General features: G+C 46.6%; 1 protein-coding gene across 2 annotated transcripts in view; it reads left to right on the forward strand.

Annotated features, from left to right (window-relative positions):
• The window catches only part of GALNT16 (polypeptide N-acetylgalactosaminyltransferase 16), a 149,271-nt gene that overhangs the window by 98,191 nt on the left and 37,283 nt on the right, over nt 1-13,797 (forward strand). For both annotated transcript variants that reach the window (XM_019476768.2, XM_019476767.2), the window contains exons 4-6: nt 8,588-8,655; nt 11,343-11,408; nt 12,746-12,867. In XM_019476768.2, the coding sequence (XP_019332313.1) occupies nt 8,588-8,655; nt 11,343-11,408; nt 12,746-12,867 (256 nt within the window). The remainder of the gene's footprint in view (nt 1-8,587; nt 8,656-11,342; nt 11,409-12,745; nt 12,868-13,797) is intronic.

The raw sequence follows: 13,797 nt of genomic DNA on the forward strand, positions 1-13,797 counted from the left end.
TGTATCTACTGCTTCCACAGGGCAGCCTGCCCACCACCACCTGCTGCACATGCACCAAACTCAGAGAGGAGACAGTAGACTGCTCTCAAGTGTTATGTCTCTGGCATACTTGACAGCAGCAGCGAGGGGCACCCTCAGGGTAGCTTCACTGCCTGCAGAGGTGGATGGGGTGTGCTTTTTGGTGGCACACGGAACATCACCAAAGCAGCATAAGCATGCCCTGTAATCATTTATTTGTGGAACAGCCTTTGCACGTGACTCCCTGTGAAATCCCCACCAAGGGGCTTGTGCAGAGCCCCTGCCAACCAGCAGTGCCCCAGTTAACCAAGGTATGTGGCTTCTCATCTCTGAGTCATAAGCAAATAAGCAAGGGCAGGGGCAGATGCAGAGAGGGTGCAGTGGTGCAGTCACCCCCTGTCTTTGGCTGTGCCACATGTCAGCTCTTGGCATGGGGTGTGCTTGGAGGCCGGAGAGTGAGCATTTCCACCACTACTTGTCTCTTCCTTTCCTCTGCTGCTGAATTCAAGAGGAAGGCAGAGGAATAGGAGGGGCAACAGCAGCATCATTCACCTACTGGGCTCTGGAGCCTCACAAAAGCAAAGGCTCTGGCCAGACCCTGCCCCAATCATTTGGTGATCTCAGAGCTCACTGCTTACATGGCACTCCAGCAGGAGCCTGCAGTGACTGCATAAGCTTGGCACAGCCAAAGCGGGGGGGCAGAAACTACCCTCCTCTTATCCCATTCCTGGATCCACTAATGGGTAGGAGCTGTAGACAGTTTGGGCTGCCCCAAACAGAAGGCAGTCTGAGGACAACTGCTGCTATTTATACAGCAAAGAAATATTTCCAACAATTTCCTTTCTTTTGCTTCCTCCACCTGTACTCCTTTTATTTGCTGGAGAGGCCGCTGAGGCTCTCCAATTTTAGCTTTTCAAAGACTCTGCCTTCTGCCCTTGCTAACATATCCTATATTCACTCAAAGGGTCCCTGAAGTGGGCTACCAGGTCTTGGAAAAGCCTGTTTCTCAAGTGGAGGCTAAATGAAAAGAAAAAACAGCTCAGCTGGAAGGTAGAGCAGAGGGTACCTCTAGCGGGAATGCATTATTTATTGGTACTGGTTCATCTTGCATCAGGTCCTAGGGGGTTCTTCAGAAGTTTACTTTGTGAATAAATAATGGGTTTTTTTAAGTGTGCCCAAGTTGGCCTCATGGCTAGAAAGCTGGTTTTCTAACTCTTCCCAAGTTGGTGCCACCTGCTTTCCAGAGGCCTATGTGTGTTGCAATAACATGTTTGCTTTTTTGCCTCTCATTTCCTTTTCATTTGAACCATAAAATGAGTTGTACAGAGCCATTGTTTAGAAAATTGTTTGCAGTCTCAGTGCTGCTAGGGCAACAGCACTGGATTTACATCATAGGCCAGGCTAGATGGCTAGAAGCTATGGAATTAGGCATCTTAAGAAAAACCTGAGATAGGCAGGAACCGGTAGGTGGCTAGAAGTTGTAACAATCAGAATGTGGAGAAGGTGGCAGCTAGAGGAAAAGGAACATGCAGGGGTGGGTTTCAGTTCAGGTCCCATGGTGTATTAATTAGCTGATCACAAGGCTTCCGAGAGCTCCAGGTAGCCAATACCTAAAGCAGACCAGGATCCCCGTGGTCAGACAAATGGAGCACTCTCCAGCCTCCTACAGCCCTAACCCCAAAGTACATGAAAGGGGCAAAACCTGTCTATTCTAAACTAACATTGAGCTCTGCCCTGCTGCTCTTGATGATGTATTCCCAGGAGGAAACAGGTATGCACTGCCTTGTATGGTTGGCTTATTGGCACTTCCTCTCGGAGCTGTTGCTGACAAATGATTCCTGGTTGTCAGACTGCTGGTAGCCAGACTGCCCAGTTCTCTCATTAGTGCTATGCCTTCATGGACTACCATCAGAAAGTTGATTCTAATTCATACCAGCATAAGATGGGATTTTGAAGATTGGGTTTCTCTGCAGTCCAGACAACAGCTATACCAATCTTGCGCTATTGCTGCTAGGCAGACTACCATACTGTTCCCACTGGGTCAAAAGGTCGTTATATGGATTCAGATCATGTATACTGGCAATAGGGTTCCAGACATGGCTGCACCATTAAAGGAGCTATCTTTCAGAGAGACCTTAATCTGACGTTTCCTTTTCCAGGAGACCAGTGGGTTCTTTTTGCTTTTCAAGAGAAAATTAAAGATTCCAGGGTACCTTTCAAGGAATCTAATATAAAACCACTGGTCCTGTCTCTGAGCAGAACAGGTCTGAATGTGCCTGGCTGAGTTATTGCTGTGAGTATAATTGCTGCTGCGTTCGCCTACATAGTCAGTGCACCTACCACTATGTAATTATTCTAAAGCACTTTGGGATACATCAAGCATGAAAGGGACTGTTCTGTTCTGTTTATTGGTTGGTTTTAAGGTTGCAGAAGACCTTGGTGATATTAAGCAAGGCAAAGCATAAAACTGCACCAACTAGTTTATAATCTATTGGCTGGTCAGACTTCCAGAATATCGTCATTTCTGAATCCACAACAGGTGAATCTAGCTTTCTGTGTCAGTTAGGGCTTCATTTTTTAGATAATCATAATTAACCATTCAAGTTGCACCTGCTGAAAGTTGCATGTCAACATGGCAGCTAGGTACTTTTTCACTAAATAGAACTTTAGTAATTTGAGGATGATGAAGAGGGGTGATTGAAAATGAATGACATCTAAAGACAAAATTTTCTAAAGCAGACATGGATTTTTGGGGTCTGATTTACAGCCAGAGTTAAAATTTTCACTGCAGCTGAAGTTTCAAACCAAGCCCTAAGAATCTTGAGCTGGAAATCCAAAATCAGAGGCCACTGTTAAATATCAGTTTTATGCAAGGGAATTCTAAGAAGAAATATGAAAGTGTGATCTCACCAGTTCAGCTAAACCTGTATTAAGATGAGTGGGAGCCCTAGTGTAGAAAAGGCTTCTACAGCTAGATTGCACTTTCAATGCACTTTTTATGGGGGTTAAAAATGTCTCTGTCCAAAACATTTTTTCCTTAAAATCCCCTAGCATAGAAAAGATGTTTGTGTCCATAGGCTCATGATTTATTTAGCAGGCAATGCAGTATGAGTCCCAAATGCCCATGTTATACAACATCTTTAGGCCACCAGGATTCATTTTCAGCCTTGAGGCAATTGTCAAAGAAGATACAGTGTCTGAGGGGTGGTTAAAAAGACCAGTGGGAGACTAAATGAGAGTGGGAATACAGAACAAAATGAGGAACAGCCTAAATGCTAGAAGCTACTCAAGTGGCATTTCAAACAGCTTGCTACTGGCATCCTTTATTCTGTGGGAGATGGCTGTCGCTTGTAAACTGCTTGCCCGCTTGACATGGATTGCTCTGCAGGAGACAGCTGTCACTCATAAACAGGCTGCTCACTTGGCATCCCTTGCTCTACAGGACATGGCTGTCACTCAAAAACCATTTGCCTACTTGGTATCTTTGCCTGGCTGGTCACTAAGTGATATCACTGGTTTCTGCCAGGCTGGACATTTCTAGAAGGAGAGTTATGGGAATGATCTCTTTCTCTTTCTCTCTCTCTCTCTCTCTCTCTCCTTCTTTCTTTCTCTCATTGATTTTTTCCAAGTGTAGGGATAGATTTTGTCTATGGGTACAGATTTGTAGGCAGCGTGTTTTGACTAAGTCAACAGGGCTGTCAATTCTCCAGTGCCCATGCAGAGTGACTGTAAATTCTTGTGGAAACTATGCTGTATAATACACACACAGTTGGTATAGCACCTTACATAGAAGCTGCATCCCAAAGGGCTTTGGCAAGTTAAATAATGGCTGATATGTGGAATGAGGTGGAGAATCTATAAACCAGAATGAGGATCATATATCTGTAGTGGAGAGGACCCTAAGACAGGAACACTGATGATAACCTGTGTGACAGGACAGAGATAAACACTGAGTGAACAGAGGTAGCGGTGAGAAGAGTAAAAAAACAAGAAATCCATGAAACAGGGGACCTGACTGACTTGGGCCCCCAGTTCAGATATAGAAGGTAATTCTGAACTGAATTTTGGACAAGCTCCTAGCTGGGGTCATCTGACCCCAGCTCTCTTTCCTGCCCAGGACAGGGGGTTGGACTCGATGACCTTCTGAGGTCCCTTCTGATCCTAATATCTATGAATCTATGGATAGTGAAATGACATCTGAATAACCTTTACTTCTGAATTAACAATAACTAATTCTCATGGCACTTCTCTAAAGAAAACAGTGTTGTTTGTAGTTGCAGATCTGGGTTAGAATTAAGCATAGCATGGGTTGCTAAGAATTCCTTAGCCCACTACAGCACCAGATTGAAGAAAAGGGAAGAATGTTTTTGTGTTTCTTTCTGCACATGCTGGAATCTAGAGGCCTGGAGCTTGTGGAGAAAACACAAGTTGTGGATGTTGAAAAGCTGGTAAAGCTGGGAGGAGGTGAAGCCAAGGTGAACATTTCTACAGAGGTAGGGTCAGGCAGTGATATACACAAGAAAGACTGGGAATGGAGGAAGAAAGAATTACATGACAGGAGGTATGGGGTATTCCTGTTAAATATTGTTTTAAGAAACTGTTTAAACTTTCTGGACCTGGTTCTCTGCTTCCTTTCACCTTGTGGTTATTTGCACCCGAGGAGAGTGGGTACAAAATGCTACCATTCAATTTAATTGCATTTTATACTGACATTGTACAGGTGTGAATTTCCATGCAAAGTACAGGAAAGTCCTGTCTCTGAAATTTGCACATGATATTAAATCTGGAGGAGTTGCAATCACTAGTACAAACAGAAAAATAATGCAGAGGGATCCAGAGAGGGTTGAAATATGAGCTGAGAATGGCAAATGAGACTTGGCTTGGAAAAATGCAAGCTAAGACATCTAGAGACATATAAACTGAAACACACATACTCATAGAGGGGCACCTGGAAACATAAACCTGAAATAGTGTGATGTGATATTGAACAGCAAAGCAATCACGAGTTTTCAATATGAGACGGCAGTAAAAAGGGCCAGCCAGTGCAACTGTAGGTTCAGTATGCAAAGAGGCGACCACTTCTTTATACACAGTTCTGGTGTGACTGTACTCCAGCCTTGGAATATTGTAGTATTCTTCTTTTTATGTATGTACAGAATAAAACAAAAAATGCCAATGATCCCTGCCCAAGGGAGCTTAAAATGTAAAAGATAGGTGCCAAGAAAGCAAGACAGGCTGAGAAATCTGAAGGACAGATGTGTAGCATCAAAGCATATTAGCTTTGATATTTTTTCTTTTTAATATTATACTCCTTTGTTGCTTATGTCCTGATTCTGCAAGGCACTTAAACATTAGGGCTGTGTGACGCTTCGGTAGTCAATTAGATTTGGAAGAGATTTGGCCTGATTCAACAACCGAATCTTTGAATCCGAATTGAATCAGGAGACCCATTAAAAGGCCCAAATTGAACTGGAAGCCACTGAATCAATTTGGAGAGATTCAGAGATTTGGAAGGCTTGCAGCGGGTTCCAACGGGTTTCCAGGTTCTGACCCAGTTTCGACTTTACGATGATGGACGCAGCTGTCTCCAGCTGGTAAGTCTGTTGTGGTGGGGGGAGGGAAGGGGTGGAGGGGAGGAGGGAAGGGGCATGGTGGGAGGCAGATCAACACCCCCACAGCGAGGGAGGGATTGGGGCTGGGGCTGGGGCTGGGACAAGCTGCCAAGCCAGGGCGGGGGGGTGTGGGACTCGGGGAGGGGAGCTCTCACCCCTGCGTGCTGCTGCACACCAGTGGTCTGGGAGCTGCTCTTCTGGTGGCTCCTCCGGCAGCTCTCGCCCCTGGTCCAAGAGGTCATGGGAGTGGGCATGTGCCCCCGGATCTGCATGGGGCAGGCTGGGCCAGGCTGCACTCTGGGAGGCTAGCCCCAGTTGCCCACCGCCAGGCTGCAGTCCATGGGGTGGGCGGAGCCAGGGCTGCGCTCCGGGTGGCAAGGCCCTGCTGCCAGGCTGCCCTTCACGGGGCGGGCGGAGCCAGGGCTGCACTCTGGGCAGCAAGCCACCGCTGCCAGGCTACACTCTGCGGGGTGGGCCAGGGCTGCACTCCAGGAGGCTAGACCCAGCTGCCTGCCACTGGGCTGCGCTCCACAGGGTGGGTGGAGGCCAGAGCTGCACTCCAGATGGCTAGCCCCAGTCACAGCTGGAGCACAGCCCTAGCTTCACCCACCCCGCAGAGTGCAGCCCAGCTGTGGGGGCTTGCTGCCTGGAGTGTAGCCCTAGTTCCACCCGCCCCGCAGAGCACAGCCTGGCAGTAGGCGGCTGGGGCTAGCCTCCCAGAGCGCAGTCCGGCCAAGCCTGCATCACGCAGATCTGGGGGCACCCGCCTGTTCCCGTGCCCTCCCAGACTGGCCACTAGAAAAGCAGCTCCTGGACTGGTGCTGCACAGTAGCGGGAGCCCCCCTCCTTGACTCCCATGCCCCCCCACCCTGGCTGGGCAGCTTGTCCCAGCCCCAATCCCTCCCTTGCTGTGGAGGCATTGACCTGCCCCCACCACACCCCTTCTCTCTCCGCCCACTACAACAGACTTACCAGCTGGAGGCAGCTGTGTCCAGAGTCGTTGAGGACTGCCTATATAGTCTATGGCTGAATCTCCAAATCGACATCGAATCTCTGAATCCAGTCAGCTAAACAGAATCAGGACAATGATTCAAATCACTGAATCGAATCACTGTCCCTCCAAATTGGCCAAATCCGAAGCTGAAACAAATACTTGCTGCTTTGCACAGGCCTATTAATCATATGACTTTGTATCAGAGAGCTAGTCCATGTTCAAAGGTGAACAGCAGAAAAATATAGGGGTCTGGAGGGAACATCTTCTGAAGAGGGATATGAGGGAACTTAGCATGTGTTACCTGTACAACTATGATTAAGGCCCCTGACGCATGTTACATGTAAGAAGTGATTAACTGGTTAATCTCATCTTAAATAGTGACTTTAAATCAGTTAATGGTATGATACAACCAGAATAAGGGACAAAGTTATTACATGAAGTACATATGATTACTTTGTTGCTAGGTTCTGTCATACCTTTAATTGAACATGTGGCTAATACTCCCAACCTCTGAAGCTCAAGGGAGCATACTCCAAGGCTCGAAGGACTGGTCAGCTGATCAGGGCTCCCAACTGGGGGAACAGCTGGGAACCCCAGTAAGCTGAGAGAGTTCACAACCATGGGAGAACAAGATGCCCTCCCACTGTGGCTGAGAGTTTTGATCACTGACGGGGCTCTCAGCTGTACGGAGGCACCATGTGCCCTCACAGCTGGGAGCCCCATCAGTGATTCATCAGCTGTGGTGATGGACTGCAGGCTTCTCAACACTTGTTCTTTGTTGCATTTCCTCCCTGACTCCTGAGTTCTTAGTTGGCTCATAGGTTTAAAATCCTGGCCATCATGGGTTTCCAATTCTCTGGGCCAACGTGGCTTCTCATTTCACCCCTTACCATTAGGTCAGACCACCCGTGCCTTGATAGTATAACACTGGAAGCTGCATCTCCTTAAGGCGCTCCAACCCAGTCCCTACAACCACTTCTCTCTGGTAGCAGGGTTCCCACTAGGTTCAGTTCACACATCCTATCCATGTGCATATTTTCTTCAGCCTGCATTTGGTCACACTCCTTGTCAGTTTCCTGGTCTGTCTCCCTGCCTGTGTGTCCCTTACACCGGTTAGTCTGAATTGAATTTCCATCCCCATCCTCTCTGAAACCCCCACTCTGGAAGGGGGCTACATTTCATAAAACCCAAATGGAGTACCTATGGGGTATAAATGTCCAAGTGGGGATTAAATGATGGAGAGTGCCAGAAGATGAAATCAGGAAGGGAATATTTGAACTGAACTTTAACACAGACTGGGTGCATCTGCACGTTCATTAATGTGCTGTAGTTACTGCTCATTAAGTTTAGTACTTGTATAACCAAGGACTAAATCAATGCACAGTAACTGGTGCTACTGTGCAATAGCACCAGTGCACAGCTTTTTAGTATTGCTAACTGTGCAGCAGCCTAATTTTACTGTACAGTAGTGTATTAGCATGGATTTTGCCCTGCACACTACTGCGCAATAGAATTAGGCTACTGAGCAGTTAGTATCTCGTGTGGACACCCCCACTGAGTGATGGTTAAACCTGTTATTTTATTGAAGAGTCTCTTCCCAAGGGAAAGAATAGAAGGCCCCCTGTGTGGGAGTTTAGATATAAAGCATATTGGACAAAGCATTAGAAAATACATTGAAGGCAGCAGTCCTGACCAGAGGCCATGGGTGCTATCATAGCTGACCCTCAATAGGTCTCCTCGTGCCTAATAGATACAGGTGGAGGAGGCAGTGCAGTGGTGAAGAAGGTGGCCAGTATCACCCTGTTATATCATTACCTCTCAGAATTCCTCAGTTAATATGTAGCAGCCAGTAATATGTCTTGTCAGGCTTACAGACACTGAAGGCAAAAGCCTTTATTGATGCTTTCAGTAAGTTATCACAGTGATGATGAGAGTCATTTTTTTCCATCTTGGATTCCTGCAGCGTTCTGAACCGCACCCCTGCCAGTCTCGTTCAGGAGATCATTCTAGTAGATGACTTCAGCTCAGATCGTAAGTACCTATTGACTTCTCTTCCTTGGACTCTGTCTTTTGCCCCTTTCTCTTGCATTTCCTCCTTCACTCCTCCTCCCCCCTCTCCTTCTCTTGCTCTTCTGCCAGTTGGCCAAAGAAGAGAGGCTATTTCTTTACCTAGTTTGCTTTCCATCCATGGCAAAGAGGCTGTGTTTTCATTTTGAATATTTTCCTCTGATTGTTTCCTCATTTAACCTTCTCTTCGTTGTGTCACTTTGGCAGTTCTTGTCAGGTTGCCAGAGTGCTTGGTCTGATCTCATTAAATGCTATCTGATGGGCTGTTTAGTACAAATATGGTGAATGGTGTTCAGGACCAGCAAAGCCTAGTTACATGGCTGAGAGAGAAAGGGAGAGAGAGACTTAACAGCAGAGAACTGCTGCAAAAGCTTGTGTTCTACAGGTAGAGGGTGCCTTTTAGCCATGAGTCCAGGCTGAGGGTATTCTAATGCATTACAGAGCCAAGGTCAACATTTGAGGAGGTCCTGGCCAGATCTCTATAAGTGGTCAACCAGAAACTGCCTTTCACAACTGATAGGATTATCCTAGCAACTGCTTATCCTCAGTGGCAGCTGTTGGGTGCCAAACTCATCTGAAAATACAGCTACTCTATTTAGGTACCTATCACATAGTTGAGCTGTCTCATATGTCTGCCTAAAAAGAGGTGGGCTCACTTCTTTTGAAAACTGGGTTCTGTGCCTCAGTTTCTCCACATACACTAAGAAAATCAGTGTCAGAGATAGAAAGTGATTAAAAAAAGATCAGATGTATGCCCATTGGGATAATTTGGCAAGCTAGACCTGCTTCTGTAGCCACTGGCACATGAGAGATCACAGCTGACTGCCTTTGACTCTTCAGTCCAGATGATCAGGTACCAAATAACAGCTGGGCTTACTGGAGACAGCCCTCAATATGAGTCTTCAGAGTGGCTCTAACTCTCACCACTGGATCTGTAGCGAGACATCTTAATTGCTCTGTTCTGGAAAGTGATTAGCTAAGCTGACTTTCTGGGCCCACCTTTGTCATAACTTGTAATACACTCACTGGAACTGTGGCTTATCTGATGCTGGGACATGGTCCTCTTTTATAGCAGATGTCTAGTAATATCTCAGTAGTCTTTAATCATGAGCACCTGCCACTGCATTTGAATGATACAGCAGCTGCCAAACTGCCCACACAAGAGCAATATTTCCTACTGTGAGTACCCTGAAAATGGAAAAGCCTCTATGCAGAGATGCCAAGAGAAGCATTTTGGCTGGGGGCCTTAATGTTTCTCTCCAGAGCACTGAGGCTGTGAGAGGAGGAACAAAGGGGGTTCTCCAAGACACTGAAAAGTGCATGGGATAAAAGCAGTCAGAGGCAAGGATAGCTGAATCAAGGGAAACAGGGTTGTAATGACAGCTTTTGTTCCAGTAATGTTTGTTGGAGCAGGAGTGGCAGAAAGTGGATTTATATAACCCAAGTGGCCAGTGACCTGCCTGCTCTTACTGTTAAAGTGTGGCCTTCCAAGACTACATGGCCTAGCGTGCACTGTTTCAGCTTAGTGCAAAGTGAAGGCTGCTGTGATCCAAATGAGACATTCCACACCAGGACATATAGCACCCGTGTTTTGTAAAGCAGGTGTGACTTTGACTCTTTGTGGGCTGTGAATGAGATTCTCAGTTGGATGTATCCATATTAGTGGAAGAGTTTCCTCAAAGAAGATAATCAAATCCTCATGGGTTGGATTAATTAGTCAAGCAAGAAGCTGTTCTGGAGAACAGATTGTAAGGAACACCCAGCCTGACAACTGATTGCAGGGAAAATGGACTAAATCAGCTAATAGAACAGGTCTCTTTCACCTGTAACTCCCTGGTTCACTAGGCACTGATGGCCTTCTATTTCTCTTGGCCTCAGTTCTGCACCTTCAGCACATGCCCCTTTGTGCTTCTGAAATGCTGAGGGTGAGGTGGCTGCAGCCTCAGGCCTTCACAGCATTGGATTGGAGGCATTGGCTCATCAATTAGAGGAAGGATTGTCAAGCAAGCCATGCTTTTTTGTGCACTCTTTAGATCAGTGGTTCTCAACCTTTTTGTACCAGGACCCATTTATCTTGACCCAGTGCCCCAGCCCTGTAGTGTGTAGGGCATGAGGGGTGGAGGGGAGAGGGGGCCCAAGCAGCCCCACGCAGTCTGGAACTCTGCCAGCCTGCAAGCAGGGTGTGAATTACAGGGGAATTCAGGGGGGCTGAGCTCTCCCGTAAGAGATGACAGCCCCCAGTCAGATTTGAAAATCATAACCCTGGGAGGTCTCTCGTCGGATTGCTCCTTCCAGTGAACCAGTTTGTTTTTTTTTGTAGACCCCTCCCCAGAGTCAAAGTGTAATTTGAACCTTGCCTGCAAGGGAAAAGCCCGTTTCCCACGTTTTTCTTCTTTAAAGGAGAACCATTTTTAAAGTTTGTCAATCCATTTTTCAAGCTTGTTCCCAACCCTTTCATATATTCTTACAGCCCACAGGTTGAGAAATGCTGCTTTAGACAATGGGAGGAAGGCCATCAACACAATTAATGTGATATTTAGTGAAAGCAGAGCTTTCCCTCCTGTGGAGACATATGAGGACAGTTCATCAGAGCTCTCCACTGAAGCCAAATAACTTATGTGTTTGTGCCAAACATTTTTCCCTTTCCTTAGCTGAGGACTGCCAGCTCCTTACCAAGATCTCCAAGGTTAAGTGTCTACACAACAGCCGACGAGAAGGTGAGCATTGGAAACTTTGCAGGTACCATCTGTTCTCAAAGTCATCCCATATTCCTCCACTCCCCTAGAAGCTATTTCTCATGGTAGTGATTTTATACTTGTAATAAAGTTGAAGTTTTTATTTCCCAATCTGGCAGCAATCTGGTTATCAATCCTCATGTTTTATGTTTCACATTGTATATTTTTTTATGCATTCACATTGCAGTAGTGCCCAGAATCCTCAATAAAGTTCAGTTACCCTCATTGTGCAAGGTGCTGTACAAAACTCTAGGTAGACATGATTCCTGATCTGTTTAGCTTACATCCTAACAAGATCTGAAATATTTGAAGGATGGAAGAGAAGACAACTAAATACATACATACATACATAGCCTTGTCTCAATTTATGAGCATGTTATATATGTAAAATATTATCTTTTCCCAACTGTCGGGGTGTGTGTGTGTGTGTAACACTCATAACATGCTTATAAATTGAGACACTGCTTTTCACTTGCTGTTCTCTAGCTGAGCCATGAAGAATTGCTTGACATTGGTCTTGAAAGAGATATGGAGTTGAAATTGGGTTGTGACTTTACAGATCAGGCCAGGAAGGGGTATCCTAAGCATCAGGGATGAGGTGAAAGAAAGCACAGATTTTACGGGACGGTCCAGTACCAGTAGCAAAGTAGAAAGAGATGCAATAACAAACAAGAGCATATAAGAAAGGAGGAGCCAAGTTGTGAGAGTACTGGAGGTCTGGAGGACCAGCATGAATACAGCAGAGTGAAAAGGGTAAAGGAGCCAGTGGAGGTTTTCTAAGATGGGTGAAATGAGATGAGAAGGGATAGTAACAGCTGTGTTTTTTGTTTTGCCTGGATGGTAGTGAAGTGGGTGTGAGCATAGGTGGAGAGGAGGGGGTTCAGGTATTCACAATAGGACCTGAAGTGAGCCTGGATGAGTGGGTTGGTGACATGGGCAGAAAGGAAAAGTCCACATCCCTGGCCTGGACTGGCTTCTCCTCCAGGGCTGGTAGGGAACCAGCCAAACCAGCCACATATTTTGGGCCGTAACTTCTTTGCTAACAGCATTCCACGTGCTAGTTGGCCTCTTTTGGCCCTGTTTAGGCTGTGGAACAGTGTAAGGGAACCAGTTTACCATGGAGAAATGGCCACCAAAGTCACTGAATTGGTGTAAATGGTTACATGGGGTGACCAGCAGCAGTGAGAGTCCTGTCATATTCTCTAAGTGGTAGAAGTGCAACACATTTCTTTCCTAATTTCCCTGCCATAGCTGCTTTTTTACTCTCTCCTTTTCCTTTTTGCTGTCCTTCCCCTTTCTCTACCCATTCCCTCTCTTAGGACTGATTCGCTCTCGAGTGCGAGGGGCTGAGGTGGCGACAGCTGAGATTCTTACCTTCCTGGACAGTCACTGTGAGGTTAATAGTGAGTGGCTGCAGCCGATGCTTCAGAGAGTGAAAGAGGTGAGCACCAACTCTCCCACCCCAGTCCTTCCCTCCTACAGGCCCCATCTGGGGCCAGTCTTGCCAAGCAACCAGTAGTTGGCACCATCTATGTGGGTACCAGCATCAAGTATGGGCACCATCCAAACGTGTCCCTGTCAAACCTGAATGTTTGGAGAGGAGTACGGAGTCTATAATAGCTAGTGCAACATGCACCTGCTGTGTATTAGAGAGCTGTTCACTGAAAGGCCCCAGAAAAACTGTCCTGTTGAGAGGAAGAGGAACTTGAGGGATAGGATAGGGAGATGCGTAAAGCCTGCCACTGACTCCTACATTAGCCTTCCCTGAGGCTTCCCCCTATGCAAACACCCCCTTTTATGAAGCATACCCAGTACCTCAGTGCACACTACTGCTTTTCATTCCACAATCTCCCTTCTGACTGCTGAACCTTCCCCCTCCTTCCTCTCACAGCTGGTGAAGTCCTCCTCCTGCTGAACCCTGACAATAAGCAACATGTACAAGCACACATGCACACTCCTAGACATGAATACATGTATGCACACACATACATGCATGCACAGCTGTGCAATTCCTCACATAGGACCCTTGAATGTACAGGGGGACAGCCTTTAAAAATGTAGGCTTAAGAATAGGTTAACCTCAAGTTGGAGAAACAGATGAAACAGCAGCATTGGTAGCTCTCACCCTGGCTGTGCTGTGGAGTTGAAGTGGGGATGTGACAGGGCTGCTGAAGAACATGCAGTAGAAGAGCAGGGGGACAGGGGACCACTCTCAGCCACTGACGTGTGGCATTCTCCTTCTCCTGTGGAAGGATTACCCAGGTAGTAATAGGACCCAGGAGAGAGTGGGAGGTGCAGACAACTGCTCTGCATATTTTCATGTCTGCTCTACTTGATATCAAGGGGAGGAAGAGGGTGACCTGAAAGCTTC

This window comes from Alligator mississippiensis, chromosome 2 (assembly GCF_030867095.1).
Source record: "Alligator mississippiensis isolate rAllMis1 chromosome 2, rAllMis1, whole genome shotgun sequence".
In the NCBI taxonomy this organism is placed as follows: Eukaryota; Metazoa; Chordata; order Crocodylia; family Alligatoridae; genus Alligator; species Alligator mississippiensis.